The sequence below is a fragment of the Puntigrus tetrazona genome, chromosome 8 (assembly GCF_018831695.1).
Source record: "Puntigrus tetrazona isolate hp1 chromosome 8, ASM1883169v1, whole genome shotgun sequence".
Lineage (NCBI taxonomy): Eukaryota > Metazoa > Chordata > Actinopteri > Cypriniformes > Cyprinidae > Puntigrus > Puntigrus tetrazona.
Window position 1 is genome coordinate 1095252 of NC_056706.1, and position 21866 is coordinate 1117117.

At 39.4% G+C, this 21866-nt stretch overlaps 1 protein-coding gene across 1 annotated transcript in view; it reads left to right on the forward strand.

The window, feature by feature from the left end:
* The window catches only part of sema6a (sema domain, transmembrane domain (TM), and cytoplasmic domain, (semaphorin) 6A), a 59662-nt gene that overhangs the window by 25411 nt on the left and 12385 nt on the right, over positions 1-21866 (forward strand). Inside the window, 15 exon segments of the mRNA XM_043246766.1 lie at positions 4249-4309; positions 4552-4614; positions 5167-5268; positions 8189-8279; positions 9481-9600; positions 10238-10326; positions 12040-12257; positions 13069-13200; positions 14665-14820; positions 16612-16785; positions 18238-18378; positions 18464-18541; positions 20096-20154; positions 20903-20923; positions 21013-21066. Of these exon segments, the coding sequence (XP_043102701.1) occupies positions 4249-4309; positions 4552-4614; positions 5167-5268; positions 8189-8279; positions 9481-9600; positions 10238-10326; positions 12040-12257; positions 13069-13200; positions 14665-14820; positions 16612-16785; positions 18238-18378; positions 18464-18541; positions 20096-20154; positions 20903-20923; positions 21013-21066 (1559 nt within the window).

A 21866-nucleotide genomic window follows, 5' to 3' on the forward strand; every position in this document is an offset into this window, starting at 1 on the left:
TTGACTCTGATATGAAAACAAAGGCAAACTAGAGTTATGAACCTGACAGATTTATGTGATGGAAGCGTGTGCATATTTAATTAGATGTTGCCTCATTTGCATCTAAATGTGTGTCTGGAGCACAGAAGCAGTCCTCAGCAACAGATATATTTGTAGCAGTACATTGTAGGGGTCAGAATTATACACTTCCTACCATACACATATCAAAACTTCTTTTTAGTAACATTGATTGCTAAGAACTTGATTTGGACAACTTTAAAGGAGTTTAGATTTGTTGCTCCCTCCGATTCCTGATCTTCAGATAGTTACAGGATATCTCCGTCAAACATTATTAGATCCTAAAAAACCAGACATCAACGGAGAGACGATTTATCTGCTTTCAGATGACTCTGGTGACTTCTTCAGTTTGAAATAATGTGGAATGAGATGTTTTGATGAAATGAAGAAGCAAACACACACATGCATTAAAGGAATCAGACACGGAGCGTTTGAGACGTGAATCTGTACAGAAGAGCTCTTTAAAGTTATTAGCGCTCTTTATCTCATTACTCAACACACGCTTCTAACAAGAACAGAGTCTGTGGTTTTCATGAGTATTGTTTCAGAACATCTGCCAGATTCAAGAGACATTTAACTAATCAACTTAAACTAGTCTGATTCAATAACATTACCAAGTCAAGTCGTCTTTGTTTATCTACGGCTTTTAGCAATTTCGTGTCAAAGCAGCTTTACGGTATCCAACTATTAGCTTTCTGCTAAAGGCAGTTCAGTTTTTATAATATCTGTGTAATCGAGTCAGTCTCTGGTAATGACGTGTCTCTAACTAATCAAACCGGAGGAATCTGAACTATCTGGTTATGGTAAGTTTACAGATATTGTCTCCGCTGCCCATCCTCTGATGTTTATCGTGAAGCAGGTACACAAGATCTCATGATCTTCAACTCTTCAACAAAAATATCTACTATTGTTTAATTCAGGGGTCTGCTGCCCCAGGAGAAGTTCAAGCAGTCTGTTAAAATATATTATACATGGCCCGCCAAATACATTAATAAAATGTTCAGTTTCACAATGCGGTAAAAAGCGTGTAATAACAATGTAATAACTCACATCCGTTCTCATTTCATTCGCGCACAAGAATTCCTGAAGAAGCCAAAAGAGGAAGAGCGCGACTCATTTGAAGCACGAGCTCAGAACAAACACGTTTACCGTCGATCGCACGACGAAACTACGTTTCCATAAAAACCACAGAAACGTTGCGTGACAACAATGCAGTAAGAATACTTTTTCATCCACAAACCACCAACATTTACGGTGGATTACTGTAGTCACAGTAACTGTGGCAGAAATGTAGGATATTTATACACAATCTTACATTATTCATGTAGACATAAAGGCCAGCTGAAGGTAGTGTAAGGAAGTTATAGGCCAAATTACAGATATTTTTCATATAGACAGTCTTGTGCTTTTATTTATTCAATATAAACGTGTTGATGGACATACAGTCAATCTATATTGTAATTATTAGTACATTAAAAAAGCTAGGCCTATTTATCTCAGCAAAGCTCAAGCTACTGCTACTGTAAACTTAAACCACTATCATATATATATATATATAGAGAGAGAGAGAGAGAGAGAGAGAGAGAGAGAGAGTCACTTTGTTGAATCTGGCTTCTTCAGGGAAAGTCTGGACAGCCCTGGTTTATTGTGTTCAGACTCAGTGATATCGTTCTGAATTGTTATGAACCGAGGCGAGGACATGCATTATTAACGCCTCACTATCACCATCTAGAATATTAGAAATATTAGCCTTTTTCATAGACTCAGTGTTCCTGGTCCTGTGTGGCTTATATAAGTGTATGATATTAAAGGCTCCTCTGTGGACACCGTGAGCTGTGTTTTATCTCTGCGTTTGGAGAAAGTGCTCGTAGATCTGATGGATTCATCTCACTTTACATAGAAAATAAATAATCTTTCTACATAAAACAGATTATCGGACATTATGTGTTTTACAAGAAAACACCATTTCAGTCTTTCCACTTCAGAGTTTTTTCAATTTCATTGTAGTTATTTGTGAGATTTTATTCAGAACAAAAACACACCAGATTTTTTCCCACTTTGTACACCGACAAATTAACTTGATTCATTTATATAGTTGATTATTTTTTAAGCTTCAGACTGCAGTTTAAAGGTTGTTGCATGAATCTCTAAATTACACACCGTACAAAAATAACCCACGATAATCACGGAAGTTAATTATTAAGTGTTAAAATGCTTGTTTTTGTCTTTGGAAAGTTGCGTTTAAAATTCATTTGGCTCAGAAATCTCAGTGGTTGCGTTTCACATGCATTTCATCAGACCTGAAATCAAAGAAAGGCAGCGTTCTCTGCAGTAACTTCATCACTTCTCACTGAGATCAGCAGTAATTACGCGCTAGAATGGAATTTCAGTGAGGAGCGTGGAGCGACACCGTACCTGCGCCGATCGAGACGCGGCGCTCAGAAACACGATCGCTGTGTAACTCAGACGAGCCGCAGCTGATTAACTGAGCTCATATGATTAATGCTGCTGGAGGACTGAATGAGCGTTCCCGTCCGTCACACACACACACACACACACACACACACACACACACACACTGTGATTAATTACTGGGCTTTTCATAACGTCTGAGGAGTTTGATTGGTCTTGAGATCTCTGCTCCTCACAGCAGCTTTCATTTCACAAATGGCTTTTCTATTAGATTGAGGAAGATTCGATTGAATTCAGCTCTGGATCAGATTCAAAACATGTTCCTGTCGTATGAGATGATCTTACACGGATATGAACATCTACACGGCACAAACTAGCACTTCATCAGCTAATGGCATTCTGGAAAATATTCAGTCTTGTCCAGAAATGTGTTCATGCTCTTTCATTTTGTTAAGATTATCGACATTGCTATTGATTATTTTGATTTAAGTTTTATTTTCAAAACTCTAATTGCTCGTATCACAGCAGATCACCAAAAGTGCTAGATTTGTACAGATTTTAGAGTAAAAAATAAAAAAGTCAAAGAAATGTAGAAGTTTAAAGCATTTTTGAGTTTTCTTAACTTATTTTCCGTTTATATAACAAGGAGTTGTGAAAAAACTAGAGAACTAGAGAATATCTGCTGAAGCTGGTTTTTCAGCTTTTTATTTTGATTCAGTGTATTTTCAGTCGTCTCAATCACAAAGTATTCTTTTTGTTTCAAAATACAGTACAGCATGAATCTTGCATGGTTTGCTCTTGAATGATCTTTCTGTGGTGTTTTGGTGAAACTGAATGAAAACGTGTGCAGCTACAGTCAAATCATGAAACCAGGTTCTAGTTGTGTTATGATTGTGATCAGTTTTGAAAATATCAATCAATCAATCATTTTTATTTATATAGCGCTTTTAACAACACAGGTTGCATCAAAAATATAAATAAATAAAAAAATATATATATACACCTCACTTATACCATACCAGTTAAAAGCTGTGTCACGTGTGTGGGAAGCATGAGAGCAGACAACGAGTATAAACGAAAACAAAAAGGTTTTAATCTCTTCGGAGAATAAATAAACAATATTCAGGCAGGCAGATATAACAAAACCACACGAAAATAAAGACGAGATCGGACCAACGGAACTGAAAACACAGGACTTAAGTACACAGGGTAATTAACTAAATGAACACGACACAGCTGAAGACGAGGATACGATTAACATGAACTAAAGGCAGGACACGCGACAAAAACAACAACAAACGTCCGGAGAACGGGACACTGTCTATATAAATGACTGGGCTTTTTCTTAGTCGTCGTATTTGATCATAGTTTTCATTAATATTTAAAATGACCTTTTATTTTTATATTTCCAGTATTAATTCACTGATTTCTGTTATGAATTTAAATATTAGTATTTAGGTCAAATTTAAGATCTGAATTTGTTATATTAAAAAAAAAATTCTTCTGGGTTTAGTTGTGATTTAGATTGATTTTCAGAGGCTTTTTTACATAATTATATATATATATATATATATATATATATATATATATATATATATATATATATATATATATATATTTATTTATTTATTTTATTTTTTTTCTCATGAAAAGCACTGAAATGGACCCAGCTGTCACTCATCAGATCAGAGTTGAAGCACAGTAATATTACAGTGTACACTCTGATATTATAACAGTGATTATGAATGTGGATCAATGAAAGTGTGAATGTCTTCACAGGGATCACATCTACACGGTGGACATCGAGACGGCCAACACAGAGGAGATCTTCTTCAGTAAGGTGAGTCTGAGGATAGAGTTCTGTCCTCCTCTTAATTACCTGGCAGCGTCTCTATCTCTCTCTAAGAGCTTGATCCCATCAGGATGGGCTGTCACGTGGTGTGTGTGTGTGTGTGTGTGTGTGTGTGATTGATGGCGATCGATCGGAGCGGCGTGTAGTTTAATCGTCCGACCCTCCGGGCCGTGACAGGGGGCTGTAATTGAGTCCAATCTATCGATCTGATATTGATTTGCTGTCCACAGAAGCTGACCTGGAAGTCCAGACAGGCCGATGTGGACACCTGCAGGATGAAGGGAAAACACAAGGTATGATGATGTCACCGATGACACGCCTCCGCTTCCGGAGGGAAACACCTGCTGACTCACAAAAACAATTATCAATTAAAACTGTCCATGTAGTTTTTTGCAAATGCAAAAAAGGCCCAATAATACCTCACTTGAGTTCAAATGAACGCCAAATTGTTAAAAGTGCACGTCTTTTTTTCAGTCGTCTTTTTCCTCAACAATATCTATACTTTTGGTCTTTGTGGATGCAGTGGAAGCGGAAATGCACACGTTTGCATTTTTTTCTGTCTCTGTACGTATTTCTGACCTTGAAATCAGGATCAGTCATAAAGTAATGTCACGCAGGTGAAAATGGGCTGAGAATTGAAGAAACAGTTGTGATCTGGCTCAGAATGCTGTGTTTTTTCTGACTAATTCACAGCACACACGCTTGTAAGAGCATCATATTTAGGGAGAAAGTGTGACACGCTCCACTAAAACAGACACTATTTTTGGAGTCGGCAGCCAAAGTTAGTAAGAACGAAGCGCTGGATTTGATTCAGCAGATATGGTGTAATGCGTCTGTTTTTTCAGGACGAGTGCCATAACTTCATCAAGGTCCTGCTGCAGCAGAGCGACGACTCTCTGTTCGTCTGCGGGACCAACGCCTTTAACCCGTCCTGTCGCACCTACAAGGTAAGACTGACCTCTGACCCCTGACCTCTGCTTGTGTTGTTAAGTCACATGCACAGAGCAGCTCAGAAAAGAACACAAGCAGTGTTTCAGACTTCGTCGTCAAACTGTGACATCTCATAGATGTTATTCTTATAGAAAGATGTTAAAACTTTATTCAGTTTTAGTCAGATCAGTGTTTCAGATTTTCAGTTATTTTTTCAAATATGTATCATCACTTTCCCATGATCCCTCTCTCTGTCCGCGTGATGAGAGAAATACAGAACAAATGCAGAGACAGCTGAATTAATTTCTCTTTTGGTGTGAAAGGAACTTTACAGTATAACGTTTTTTAAAAAACAAACAAGGAAAAGTAACACAAAAATAACGTGCTGTGCAAAGTAAAGCAGTTATTTCTATGTTATGAGAAACTGTGTGAGATATTTTATGCAATATTGTAAAGCATTACTTTAAAATAAACGGATTAATCGTTTCAAAATAAAAGTTTCTAAACACACACACATATATGTATATATATTTTTAAAAACGTTGTATGTATTTGCATGTAAACTGTTGAATGTGTTACTTGCCCTGAACTCTTAAACGGTGTCTGTGTGAGATTGTGTTTTCTGGCCAGTGACTGGTGAACCGGTCTAGAACTAGTCAGCACTCTTCAGGTTGGGTTTTGCTCTGATGTATTGGCTCTGTTTTGACGTTGAGCGGTTGGTTTAGTCTCGTTCAGTGTTTTTGCTCAATTTGACCCCATCATCTGCCGCTCTGCGGTCAGTGCATCACAGAAGGAAGATCTTCTGCCAGCCGTCGCTGTCTAATAACTGGCTCGGTCCGACAGAGAGATGCCGAAGAGCGTTTGCCAAAAGCAGCACTAGCCGCTCAGATTCCCTCGCGGACGCTGGGTCTTTGGAAGCTCTCGAGCGGCTCTGAAAACAGCGTCTGTTTGAGGGCCAAAGTCGTCCCACTTTAATCATCAGTGTACAAATGTTCTCCTGAACGGATGCTCGGATCCGTGGCCTCCTCCCGAGAGCCCATCTGCGGCCCGCTCCGAGCTGCTGCATTTACGGCTGGTGTCCATTACATCAGCTGTTGCCGGGCGGAGAAGAGCGGAGCGGCCCATAACTATCCCATAAAGAGGATCAGAGCGCAGGCTTTCTTCTGAATGCTGTGTGGTGGTCTGGTGCTGGTCTAGACCGGTTTATACTGGCTCTGAGTTGGTCCAGATTGGTTTATACTGGCTCTGAGCTGGTCCAGTCTGGTTTATACTGGTCTGAGCTGATCTAGACTGGTGTGTTGTGGTCTGGTGCTGGTCTAGACCGGTTTATACTGGCTCTGAGTTGGTCTAGTGTGATTTTTGGTAGTCTGGTGCTGGTCCAGACTGGTTTATACTGGCTCTAAGCTGTTCCAGACTGGTTTATACTGGCTCTGAGCTGATCCAGACTGGTTTGTGGTTGTCTGGTGCTGGTCCAGACTGGTTTATACTGGCTCTAAGCTGGTCCAGTCTGGATTATACTGGCTCTGAGCTGATCTAGACTGGTTTATACTGGCTTAGAGTTGGTCCAGACTGGTTTGTGGTTGTCTGGTGCTGGTCCAGACTGGTTTATACTGGCTCTAAGCTGGTCCAGACCGGTTTATACTGGCTCAGAGCTGGTCCAGGCTGGTTTGTGGTTGTCTGGTGCTGGTCCAGACTGGTTTATACTGGCTCTAAGCTGGTCCAGTCTGGATTATACTGGCTCTGAGCTGATCTAGACTGGTTTATACTGGCTTAGAGTTGGTCCAGACTGGTTTGTGGTTGTCTGGTGCTGGTCCAGACTGGTTTATACTGGCTCTAAGCTGGTCCAGACCGGTTTATACTGGCTCAGAGCTGGTCCAGGCTGGTTTGTGGTTGTCTGGTGCTGGTCCAGACTGGTTTATACTGGCTCTAATCTGGTCCAGTCTGGATTATACTGGCTCTGAGCTGATCTAGACTGGTTTATACTGGCTTAGAGTTGGTCCAGACTGGTTTGTGGTTGTCTGGTGCTGGTCCAGACTGGTTTATACTGGCTCTAAGCTGGTCCAGACCGGTTTATACTGGCTCAGAGCTGGTCCAGACTGGTTTGTGGTTGTCTGGTGCTGGTCCAGACTGGTTTATACTGGCTCTAAGCTGGTCCAGACCAGTTTATACTGGCTCAGAGCTGGTCCAGACTGGTTTGTGGTGGTCTGGTGCTGGTCCTGACCGGTTTATACTGGATAAGATATAAACAATAGAATGAAAATGTAAAAGTTAATAAATGTGTAAATGTACTAATGTTTGTGCTGTTTCTGCTGATCAATCTACAGTATTTTTGTCTTGATAATCTATTAGAAAAAACGAAGAAGAACGTTATCATATCTGTAGTTGAAAGGATGTTTCTGTTTGATTGCGTAGATGTTGTATTCATTTTAAAATGTTTAAATCACTCTCTCACTCTGATTAAATCCAAACCAGGGAATGAATTATTGCAGGGAGGCCACGATTTAATCAAAGTTTCAATATATCACTGTCATGTGTGGTTCCATATGTCATCCATCTGTTAACAAAAGCTCTCAGTTTAATATGAGAAAGTTTGTCATTTGACTGTTTATAGTTGTAAGAATAATAATGAATCCAGGATTTTAAAGCATTAGTGTTTTCCAAGGAAGGAAAAGATTCTGTATACTGTGGTAGTGGCTAATATCGACTCCTTGCTACGGGAATACCGTCACATTCCTGATCCCTGTATTTTGGGAAGAATGTTAATTGGGTTCCTGAGCGCTCGACTCCCGGTTGTCCTTCTTCACATTGACCACGATAGAAATAGCCAGCCTCAGAGAGGAAGAGCTTTAAAAAGAACACCGTCAAGTGTGTGAAAGTCTCAGACGCTGAAGGGTGTGTTTGACCTCTGACCTCTGACCTTTCCCTTCATTCCTGCAGATGGACAGTCTGGACGCCGTGGGCGATGAGATCAGCGGAATGGCGCGCTGCCCGTATGACGCCAAACACGCCAACGTCGCCCTGTTCGCCGGTAAGAAGCGCTTCCGTAGCGATCGCCTGTGAGGAGCATGCTGGGAACACGAGGAACGCTGTGTTTCTGGGAAGAGCGTTCTCTGGCAGCGGCCCGTTCTGGAAACACATGAAACTATTGTGCTGCGGTCAGAGAGCGTCTCTGGGAGTCCCTCCCCGAAATACAGCAGCAAAAATAACCCTGGAGATGGAAAACCCGCATGACTCATTGCTTCAGTAGAGCCGTAAAACCTTCCAGAGAAACGTCTGCCTTCCCGCCGGCCAAAATAATGCCATTATACGCTGCAAAAAATGCCATTTGGAAGTTAAAAACTGATTTTTGGAGAACCATTTCAGTCTTACTTCAAAATGTTTACTTGAATGTGCTACTTGCCCTTGCCTTGTAATTATTTGCCCACTTTCTTTTATTTGTGCAAGTCAAGAGTAAACCATAACGACATGTTTTCTGTAAATATTGGAAAGCGAAATCAGGATAATTTGCCCACCAAAAAATGACATGAAATAGGGTCAGGAATGTGGTGAATTATAACTAAATTCATGAAAGTATTTATTCATATATTTTTAAATGTTACATAATTAGATATTAAGGTCCATCGGTGTGTATAATGCCAGCAATTAAATACAGCCCATGGTTTATAATTAGTATTAATGTAACTTTTGTGAATCTTTGTAGGTGATTTCCTCACAAGTTTATCTTGCCTTTTTAAAAATATATATATTAAAATTAATGTTTATCCGCTTAATTATTTACCGACCAACAGTAGTTTTATTTTTTGCCATGTTTACAGCAGTGAATAAATTATAAATAAGCAAATTCAAAATTAGATATTATCTTAAATTGGTGGAGAACATTTTTTAATAAACTAATCAAATGCCTCAGTTGTATTTAATATTAATATGCTATTTCCTCAAGCCATTATGTCTTAGTAAATGCAAAAATAAAATACATTTAATTAATAAATGTATTAATCACATCCTAAATAAATTATTACACATATTATGTAAACAAAAACTTTAATTTTGGATGCGATTACTCATTTGACAGCACTAATATTAGGCACTAAATTTCTGTGGATAAATAAATGTGCGCTTCTTTGTCTGCTAGACTTCATAAAGACTTCATATCTGGAGCTTGTTTCTGTCGTTAGTGTAGTTGTTGGATTGATTGAGAAGTGTTGAGACACGGCTGTTTTCTGCTGTAGACGGGAAGTTGTACTCGGCCACGGTCACAGACTTCCTGGCCATCGATGCGGTCATCTACCGCAGTCTGGGCGACAGTCTGACCCTCCGGACGGTCAAACACGACTCCAAATGGCTGAAAGGTGAGCCGATTTTACATAACCATATCACATTACGATGTGTTACTTCTGAGTTACTTTTTGTCAGGGTTTCATTTTTACTATAAAAAGCTCTTCTTCTACAGATATAAAAGCCTTTCACAACCAAAGTGAAATGAATATGCTCTCAGGATGAAGGAAATGTAAATTCTGTTCTGTACAGTAGAGGACAGACCAAACTAATCACATGAAGAATATGGTGTAGGAGAAAAACGTTGAAATAACTCAAACACTAATGTGTTATTTTTGCTTGGTGTGGTTGAACTGGATCATCGAAGGAGACAAAATGGGATTAAATACATAAAGGATGTTTGTCTGATTTAACATTTCACTGTTGAGGAACGCTGAATGTGTTTTTGATTTAGTCTAGAAGTACAGTAAGATCATGTTCACACACTTACTCCTGATTTCTCTCAACATGGCAACCCAGCCAATACACCAGAGTAAAAGTAACTCCAATATTTCCTTCTAAATTTAAAAGTAATGTTACTTTACTAGTTACTTTTAAAAAGTAATCTGATTACGTATTTACGTCAACCAGTGAGGGACATCACCGACACAATCTCATCTCACTATGATCTGAATTCACGTTCGACCTCACACTTGTTCCTCTTGATTTCAGAGCCGTATTTCGTCCAGGCCGTCGATTACGGCGAGTTCATCTACTTCTTCTTTCGGGAAATCGCCATGGAGTACAACAGCATGGGGAAGGTATGGGAAATACATCCAGCGTGTTTTCCTGCAGACAGGAAGTGACAGGAAGTGACAGGAAGTGGGCGTTTGAAGTTTGTGATGGTGTTTAAGAGATGTTAGTCAGGACGTAGGTACTAAAAATAACACAGACATTGTCTGATATCCCAACGACGAGCCCTAAATAGCTTGAGGTCCTGAATGCACTTCCTGGTCTGTGAGTGCTAGAAGCCTGACAAAGGCTCATTGTTGTGAGTTCAAAGGCAGAAGACGTGAGATTTGAGAGGATTGAGCGCTCGGATTCAGTGAGGAGTAATTACAGCCTGAGCGTCTCCGGTGAATATGACTCTCTCCACTTACTGTACGACCAACCTGCTGGATTACTGTAATTACAGCAGCCTGACGCGACCCCCGTCCTCAGATTACAGTCTATGACAGAAAACATCACATGTGTTTCTATAGTGCTTTATACGATACAGATTCAGTGATTCAAACTCAGTTCAGATTTCAGCTGGAAAAGAGCTCAGCAGAGCCATTATTCAGATCAGATCGGTACAGTAACTGTAAAAATTAATCAGTGACAAAGCAAAATTGATTTCAGCTGTAAAGCAGTTCTAGAGAAGACAATAGAGTCATTATTCAGATCAAGCTTTCCCATCCGATAATATTACTGACTTTAATTAGGGCTAGAGATTGAGATATATTTCATGATTTGATGTTGATGCTCAAGCTTGTGATTTGTCTTTGGATATATGTGCAGAACATGTCACTTTTTATCAAGTAAAACATCCCAGTACTATAAACCCTGATATATAAATCCTTCATAAAATTGTAAATTATACATATGACAGTTACTGTAATCAAAATGTATTATAATAACATTTTAATTATATCAATGTATATTATGTTTCTATTGCAGTTTGTTGTTGAAATATAAATATTTTAACAGTCAATGTGATGACATTTTCTTGATTGATTTAGTTAAACATGAAACATGGAAGACAGCAGGATAATATAAATGTAATGCTATATTGCATATATTTATCAAAATGCTCTTTTATTTTTTCTGCCTGTTTATGGTCTCAAGCATCTTGAATCACTGATCGATTTATATGACTCGTGATTCATTTGAGTGAGTTATTCTGATTCCTCTGAAGTTGGTTGTGTTTGTTTGCTGCTATAACTAGTAGTAAAGAAGAAGAAATGACCGGTGATCTGTCAGCACACACAAACACATTTACTAAATGGATTTAAAACTATAAAACTGACAGAATCCAAAAGCTGAGACTTTATTTCATATAAAAAGCACAAAGATTTGTCTGATTATTGGAAGGAAGGAGTTACAAACAGTGTATTTTTATTCGTGCGTCAACGTGCATCAGCGTCTTGGGATTTAAGAATCCTCAAAATGAGAATTAATCATGTTAACGCTTTATTTTGGTGGTTCTTTTTCGAGTACTATTTAGACTACTGCAACTAACTCTCATTAGAGGAATAGTAGACTGTCTGATGAACTCTTACTGTGACACCGTGATCAAGTAACTTTACAAGTCCTACCAGTCCTACTGTTCTAACTCTACCAGTTTAGTAATACTCAACTAACACTTTATTGAGAGGTTCGTGCAATATTACAGAATGTGTTAAAGAGTCAAGTGGTCCTGATTCAAAATGAAAGGAACCCAAACTCCTTGAGGAACAGAAAAAGTGAGAGTGTGTGTGTGTGTGTCCGATCAGGTGGTGTTTCCTCGAGTGGCTCGTGTGTGTAAGAACGACCTCGGCGGCTCTCAGCGAGTTCTGGAGAAACAGTGGACGTCTTTCCTGAAGACACGACTCAACTGCTCCATCCCTGGAGACTCACACTTCTACTTCAACATCCTGCAGGCCGTGACCAGCGTCATCCACATCAGCGGCCGAGACGTGGTCATGGCCACCTTCTCCACGCCCTACAACAGGTATTATATACGGTATTTATATATTTGTCAACAAAGACATGAAAAATAGTGTACAATTCACACTTTTAAAAAGCTTTTACTGCGCTTTTTCCCCTTCCCACTCCATCCCACGTTTTCAAATAGAAAAAGTGCTCTTTGTGATTGGTTTTCAGTCCTTTGTATTAAACTATACATATATGCTTGATGCATGTTTCGTTTAAGCAAAATACCTGTTATATATGGGTTACAAACATTATTTTAAACACGCAGTTTTTTCACAGTCATGTTATGTTACTGTTTTAGTAATTTAGTCATATTCTTGTGGACTCCCTTAAAAATATTCTCTTATTCTTGAATGAAGATGCACTTACTTGACAAGCAATAGGATTTAAAATACTTTTTTACAGTAAACAAGTTGTATTATATAGTCATTATACTTCTACAGTAAATTAATCTTAATTCAAGAATTTTGAGGTATTTATACTAGAAAATAAGACAAAAAGACGATATTTTTTGGCAGTCTAGGAGAGAAGCCAAAAGCTTTTTCCCCCCCAACCAAAATTTTGCCTTCTATTCTATTATAGATCATATTTAAGATGAATTTTTCAGCCGCTGTGGCCGCTCTAGCACAGATAAGATCGAGGCTGGTTTATCAGCAGCTTGCTGTGAATGGACTCATGTTGATGTGAAGGACACACACAGTGACCCTGTTACTCAGTCTCTCTCAGAATCACAATCCGCTCCTTGTGTGCCGCTCGAGTCCGAGCCGGAGTGATTCACAGTTCAGTTATTCAGCTGAAAGCGTGTTCTCCGTGATGAACGTGTGTTACAGTATCCCGGGATCGGCCGTCTGCGCGTACGACATGACAGAGATCGCCGCGGCCTTCACCGGACGCTTCAAAGAGCAGAAGTCGCCCGATTCCACCTGGACGCCCATCCCGGAGGAGAGGGTGCCCAGACCCAGGTACACGTCCCACACGCTTCCATTGGGTCCTGCTTACTGTCCATTCTCCACCTTCACCATTCAGTCACTACCTGTATCTTTAAACAGTTTTGTCTTTGACCAACAGCAGACTAGACAGAGTTTCATTTCTAGTGAGATAATTCATTCACACTGATTTATGTGACATTTCACTCCAAAAACGTGGTGAAAAGGTGTTTGTTTTCCGATTTATAACATGACTTTATTCAATATTGTTAATGTATAATCAATTAGACAAGGCCTATATATTAAAGAAACACTACACTTTTTTAAAAATAGTCTCATTTTCCATCTCCCCTAGAGTTAAAGAGTTGCGTTTTTACCGTTTTTGAATCCCTTATCTCCCATATCTCTGGGTCTGACCGAGCACTTTTAGCTGTAGCTTAGCATACATCATTAAATCTGATGAGACCGTTAGCATCACGCTCAAAAATCACGCTGAAAAGAGTTTCCTGTTTAAAAATGGACTCTTCTATGGTTCTAGTTTTAACTACTAGTTCTTTTATGACACAGTGCCTGAAATAGTCATGATGCTAACGGTCTCATAAGATTTAATGATCTATGCTAAGCTACAGCTAAAAGTGCTCCGTCAGACCCAGAGATCATCTGAATGGATTCAAAAATGATAAAAACTCAAATGGCAAATGGCATTTTCCTTAAAATTAGATACTATTAATTTGCGAATTTAAACGTAAATTTTAAGAGAATCCTTTAGCTCAAACCACCATTGGTAGTTATGAAACCATAATGCGGTCAGCAAAAATTTATTTAAAAATTGGTCTAAAAAACCAATCAGAGTCAACTATTCAATGTGTTCTGGGATAATCAACAGTAATACATGCATTCGACTAAAATGATGTATCTAATGAGAATAATTTAAGTTAGTTAATTGTATTTATTTTGAAATAGTAAATAAACTGAAAAACGCATTGTAATTAAATATTTAATTTAAATTATTTTGTATATTTTCTGCATTATTTTTCTGGACTGTACATGCCCCTGTTATGTGCACACAAGTGTTTTCGAGCGTGTAAATATGATTCTCCAGATGCAGCGCTGATTAAATTGTCTCACTGGACCGTTTTTACAAAGCGAAGATCTGCTTCCATATGGCTCGTCTTTGTGTCACGAACGGCGGGACTATCGCCTGCGCTGATTAACATAAAATTATGTGTTTGTGTGAAACGAGGTCAAGTGTTAATGAGAGCGGCCATGCCAAGCGCGTCTCAATGTAATTCTGTTTCCTCTGATGGGAATGGAGCGATGCGGCGCAGAACCATAAACCTTCCTTCATTCAACATATTTATCGCAGGCAGCTGAGATTCATTACAGTGATCGAAGCCTTCGGGTTCATTACGGTGATTTACGCTCACTGTGGTGTGATTATGGTCGGTTCTGTGTTGCTCACATCAGTTGTTGGGTGTTCAGCGCTGTCATCTTCTTCAGGCCGGGCGTCTGCGCAGGATCTTCATCTGGAGAGAAGTTCAAAGTGTCCAACGACTTTCCGGATGACACGCTGAACTTCATCAAGCTTCACCCGCTGATGGACGAGGCCGTTCCTTCCATCGCCAATCGCCCGTGGTTCCTCAAGACAATGGTTCGGTGAGTCAAGGTCCTTGTAAGACGTGAATTATGCATGGAGATTATTGTCATGCAAATATGGACCGGTGCCCATCTACATAAGCGCTGCTCATTTTCGTGGATGAATCGAGTCATTTGCATGCGATTCAGACACGAAGCCTGAGTGGTTCATGAGTATCTGGAGATGTTTCACGAATCATTATATCAGCTCGACCCTGAAGGAAAGATGGTGTTTCTCTCTAAAAAGCAAAAGCGAAGCAAAAACTGCCTTCTGTCTTCCTATAATGAAGTGGATTATGGGAGAATTATCTGTTCTAGCAGAACGAGGCTCTTTTGAAACAACGTCTGCTTGCAGTCTGATAAGTTTCTGTTCATTTGGGTTTGTGTAAATTTGCCCCAGTAAAACTGATTTATTGAAAACACATTTGCTGAAGAAGCGTCTGCATCCGTTTCTCTCAGCTTCAAAGACTCAAAGATTTGAAAAGATGAAAAAACGTGTATAATTTTTTGTCATCTTATTTCCATCTTGCCAGTTTTAATCACCCTGAAAATGTATTTGCATACGGATTTGGAAATTATACATACATTTGATTAACACTGAGATGAGCTGCTAATTGGAACGACAGTTGCCAGATAACGCTTTAATTCCTTTAGCGAGAGCCGAGTCAAAAAACCAATGGAAATTTCATTGTAACGGCGTTCATTCTGTCAGATGTTTTTAATCTAATCCTTTGTCGAATGTCCTTTTTAGTTTTCATCATATATGTGATCCTGGAGCACAAAAGCAGTTATAAGCAGCACAGCTTTATTTGCAGCAATAGACAACAATACATTGCATGGCTTGAATTTATACGTTTTGCCTTTATGACAAAAATCATTAGGATATTAAGTAAAGATCATATTCCATCAATCAATCAATCAATCAATCAATCACTTTTATTTCTATAGCGCTTTTTACCAATACAGATTGTATCAAAGCTGGTAGTAATAATCAAATAGAAGAATACAATGATAGGGATGTATAATGACGAGATTGAACAATTTGGTATTAAATGCAGAGACGGTTTCTGGAATCAATTCAATGATAATCACTAGAAAGTAAGTTCCCCAACTTAGCAAGCCAGAGGAACCAGAACCCCATCCATACAGAATAAAGAAAAAAAAAAAAACCACTCAGTTGGCACTCAAATTGGCACATATATACATATATATATATATGTATGTGTGTGTGTGTATATATAAAATCAGTAATATGCAGTGCTAGGATATTAATTTGGACTTTAAAGGCTAGTTCTCAATATTCAGATTTTGTTTTTTTTGTGCCCTCAGATTCTAGGTTTTCAAATAGTTGTATCTCAGCCAAATATTGTCCTGTGCTACCAAACCAGACATCAGTGGAAAGATGATTCAATAGCTTACAGATGTTGTAGAAATCTCAATTTTTTAAAAATGACCCTTGTGATTTGTTTTGTGGTCACATTTACTCACCCTATCCTTTTTCTTTAGTTCCCTAGTTTTGGACATTTTATGCTTCTGCATAATAGCTAAATTCATAATCACAATTATTTTACTCAAAATTATGATGATGATTACTGATTGTTGTCTGAGAACATCTGGCAACACCAAGAATGAAAACATGTGTAGGTCAAGATTTTTCTCTACTCTTTTTCTTTTTTGGTGCATTTTTTGAAAATTTTGGTTTTGTTTATAGTGCATGTTGATAGTCACAGTGTTTAGTGACGTCAGTCTCGTCTTGGTTTATAGTAATGACTGAGATTAAGACTGCATTGTAAGCCTCCATCTCTCTGGCAGATACCGCCTGACACGTATAGCCGTGGATAACGCTGCCGGCCCTCATCGCAACCACACCGTGGTTTTCCTGGGATCGGAGCGAGGAATCGTGCTGAAGTTCCTGGCCAAGATGCGGAGCGGCTTCCTGAACGACAGCCTGTTTCTGGAGGAGCTGAACGTCTACAACCCAGAGAAGTGTGTATTCCATTAGGACGAGCCGCTCTGTCATTTACACCCGTTTATCAGGTTACAGCGTGCGGTTAGTAAATTAAAGAGCACTGCTGGTTTGGACCGCCAGGCCTCGCTGAATGATTAAAGCAAACAGAGAGTCTGGTTAATATGTGCTGACGGCCACGTCACGGCGGGATAAACAGACAAACGCTGCCCACCAGGCTTTCTGAGGACAGCGATGCTGCGTTTAACCTCAACGCTAAAATGTTTATCTTCTTTATTTGCATTTTACATTCATGCATTTAGAAGATGCTTTTATCCAAAGCGACTTACGAAATGGGAACAAAGCAATTCGTCTAAGAGCTAACAATATGTGTAATGCATAAAACCAGGTTTGCGAGAGAACTGGATGAGGAAGCAAACTGCAGAATTGCAGGATTTTTTTATTTTGAAGCAACACAGCAGAACCACATTACTGTGATTTAACATGTTCAAAACAATATACTGGATTATACTGAAATATATTGGGGAGTTGGTATTTTGCCAACAATGATCATAAATATAAGTTTATGAATAGTAACAAGCTCAGGTTATTAGCATAACAGTATCCCAGGGTACAAGAAACTTTCCACATGAAGCAAATGTGAGCCTACAGTAATAAAAAAATATTTGAGCCATTTATAGGATTTATTACAATTCTGGCTCGGAAATAGTTTGTAAATGTCACAGTAAAGAAGACATTATTCAGAATATTTTTTCTGATTCTATTCAGATCAATTAATTCTGGGTTAGTCTGAATGAGATGATTCATTCTGTCTCTTGAGTGTTTGGTGTGAATCTGTTTGAATGCTTTGATCAAATCAACAGTTCACAATCTCTGGAGTGATAATAATCTAATGTGAATCTGTCGAGTGATTAATTGTGAATCTGTTGAATGATCACATAAAAATCTGGAGTGATCTGGTGTGAATCTGTTGAATGATCTGATGTCATCTGATGAGAATCTGCTGGGCAATCTGGACTGAATCTGTCGAGCAATCAACTGTGAATCTGTGTAGTGATCGATTGTGAATATGTTGAATGATCACATAAGAATCTGGAGTGATCTGGTGTGAATTTATTTAGCGAAGAATCAGTTGAGAATCAGTTGAGTGATCAGTTGTGAATCTGTTAAGCAAATAGGTGTGAATCTATCAAGCTATCTGGTGTCAATCTGGAATGAATCTGTGTGATCTGAATTTATTGAGTGATCAGGAGAGAATCTGTCGAGTGATTAATTGTGAATCTGTTGAATGATCTGATGAGAATCTGATGTGAATCTGGAGTGAATCTGTGGAGTGATCTGTTGTTAATCTGGAGTGAATCTGGAGTGAATCTGTAGAGTGATCTGTTGTGAATCTGGAGTGAATCTGTTGAATGATCAATTGTGAATCTGCGGAGTGATCTGGTGTGAATCTGATGTGAATCTATGTTCAGGTGCAGCATTGACGGCGTGGAGGACAAGCGCATCATCAGCATGCAGATCGACAGCAGGAGTCACTCTCTGTTCGTGGCCTTCACCTCATGCGTGGTCAAAGTCCCGCTGTCTCGCTGCGAACGTCATGGGAAGTGCAAAAAGTGTGTATGCTTCCTCTCCCTTTAAGCTGTTCATACAGACCGCTGGCCTTTCTCCACATTAACCCCTCACATATGTCTCTTTCAGGTCCTGTATTGCCTCCAGGGACCCGTACTGTGGCTGGGTGTCAGAGGGCGCCTGTAAAGAAATCTCATTGGACCCAAAGTAAGCGGCTCATTCTCAGTCTGTAATTATAGACGGTGCGAGCCAAGCGCTGATGTCAGTCTTCCGTGCATTGTGGTTTGAGCTGCTGGAGTTTCTCATCTGGAAAAAAGCGTTTGACCCCAGAAAGCCTCCATAACTCATCTCTTTATTAATATAGTGTATTGAATGCACAGCATGTTTCCGTTGCCGTCGTCACGTGAGCTCATCTGCACACATTTTATACGCTGTTATTATCATTTCTGTTCTGATTGAGTTTTCCACTTCTGAAAGCGAGCCGCATGGAGGTTATGTGAGATCGGCTTGTGCAATTTCTCCGAAGTGAAGGATTATGGGATACGTCTGCAATTCAAAGGCTTTTGACTCGATGCTTTCCCCATCGTTTCAGAAAAAGCTTTTTATGAAATGGACCCTGAGAAAGAAGTAGGGCGGCCATCCGTCCGGTTTTAAATTGGACAGTCTGGTTTTGAAATACCATGTCCGCTGATTTGTCTTAAGATATATATGATCATAAAAAATGCAATGTTTTGTTCAAGTTCATATGAAGTAATATACATTTTATACACGCTATTGTCATGTTGGACTGCTTTACTCTCTGATTAACACAGTGGTGTTTCATTCATGAATTATTCAGCGTTTTTGAACAAATTGAGTGATTCACTTATTTATAAAGCCATTCATAAAGGCAGTTGCTAAATTCAGAACTGCTTACAAAAATACTAATCTTACAATTTTTTGCATCTTTCTGTGGCATAAGTAGTAAGAGTAGAATGCTAGTGCATCCTTCCAAAATCAACAAGACTTCGTTCCTGAATGCATCAGCTGTTTTGAATGAATCTGTGAATCAATGACCAACTCCTTAAGACTTGTCTCCACACCTACCGGTGGTTTTTGTTTCATATTCAGTATATTTTATATTCAACACATTATTCTCCTAACATTACATAATTGTAGTTTCAGCGTATAGGTATTCAAGGCATATATGAGCTGCATTAAACAGTCATAAACAGATTTTGTTGAAATTGATTTCATTTAATTGATAACTGATTTAGGATTATTTTTTAGGTTTTATCCTGGCTCCATGAATCCTGTGAAGTGTCCTACTTTTTGGGGTTGTAGGAACAGCCAACCTGTAAAACAGCATCTCTGTGTTTATTATCTGAGCTCTGTTCATGTGTGTTTGAAGTGATTCTTCATAAGGTTCAGATCTCATCTCATCAGTGGTTTCACTGCAGTGTATTTCTCTCATGTGAGAGATGATGAATCTCTCGCTGGTTGGTTGAGGGCTGAATAATAACTCTCTTCATCACAATCCAACCAGCATCAGTGAAACTTAGAAAATAAACAGCTGTTATTTATTCATATTCACGTCACATTTACAATCCTGTTTTCTGCTTCATTTTCTCATGATATATCATGACACATTGATTTACTCTAACATTTATTAATATTGTTGAAAATGTACTTGAGATTGAAGTCAGTGAGTGTGAAATGGAGGTGTTGAAGTCACTCGCTCACTGTGTGTGTGTGTGTGTGTGTGTGTGTGTGTGTGCGCAGATGGCCGTTCGAGCAGGACGTGGAACAGGGCAACACAGATGGACTGGGCGACTGCCAAAGTAAGCAGAACCCGTTTACTGAGCGCTGGACGCTCCTCAGACACAGCTGCACACACACACACACACACACACACACACACACACTCCTGCACTCGACAAGAAGACTCATTCACACCAGGAACTACAGCGTCGACTATATTAGTGTTCACCGAATTTTTTTTTTTTATGTGTGCTGTCACTTTAAATGCTTAAATGTGTTTTTAAAGCATGATGTATTTTGATGGACTGTCAATGTTTTAATCATTCATCAGCTGGAAATCGAGTCCAATAATTGCATTCCAATAGAAATTGGTTAATTTGGGATTTTTACATGAGCTCTGCAAACTGATTTTGCTCATTTTCAAGGTTGTGGCTAGAAAGGCTGCAGCTAAAACCAGAAGCTAAGAACTACAGAAGTACACTTCTCTATTGAATTACTTGTTAGTCATTTTTAATATTACATTTATCTTGATTCAAAAATGTTTAGATGTTTATGCTAGAAAACAAATGCCTTTTATAATAAATATAAACAAAAATAAGTGATTATTAGTGGTGTGGTGTGGTGGATGTGTAGTTATGAGCACTGGTGTGAACTAGTCTAAAGACACACTCCAGTTATTTCTGATCTCTGATATGATGCTGTTAAATGTTCTGCTGCCGCAGATTGAAATGTGATGTTAGATTAATTCAGTAATAAATGGTGTGTGTGTGTGTGTGACATAGAGAATCAAATTTCAACCAATTAACACGTTTTTTCATTTGTCTCCAGACTCGTTCGTGGCTCTCAATGGTGAGTAAAGCTCTTCTTCTCTCGTCTCTCGACGTTATCTGACTCTCTGTTGGCGAACGCTTCATCTCTCTGATTGCGTTTTCTTGTAGAGCATCAGCGCAGGCAGCAGGGTGCGAGCGATATTACCCAGAATGCTGCACGCGGTCAGTGTCTCAGTGTTTCCGTGTGTAGATGTAGTTAGAGACGCTCTGACCTTTCCTTCCCTAATTGGATGGATCTCTGTGCTTCATAGAGCAAAGGATTGTGGGTTAGAGAGAGCCGAATGCAAATGACTGTTTACAGGGAATAAACACTCAGGGCTTCTCCCAAGACCCGGCAGAAATTATTCATGAAATACAATCAGGATACACACACACACACACACACACACACACATGATTGACAGCCCTCCCCCGGCAGCCAGAGCGAATCTGATTGGCTGAAGCAGCGATTGTGACCTACATATCACAAGCACTAGTGTTTATTGGTAATATTAGCGATCTTCTCCTGAGCTTCATTAGCGTCTGTGTGTCTGTCGCTCCAGTGTTTCATTTATTCTGTGTGTGTGTGTGTGTGTGTGTGTGAATATGTTTGATGTTGTTTTCTCTCCATTTCCTTCATCCGCCCCTTATTCGCGTGTCCGTTCGGTTTTATAAGCACATATTCCTCCGTCTGGTTTCTCGTTCTGTTTCGCTCGTTAAAGGACGCTGGCTGTCGAGGGCTGATTTTCTCTCTGCTTTCGTCTCGTATGTGTGTCATCGTCTTCGCCGGCTCTTCCTCTGGCTGTGGAAAATGAATTATAAAATAGAGCTGTCACACTAATCTCGTGGCCTGTGGCGTTTCTTAAATAAATCATGTTAATGACTGCGGCTGGGTGATGCTCGACCGGCCGGCGATAAACAACGGCCACCGGCACAACACACACACACACAGAGTTTATCTGTGGATTAACACAAGTTAAACT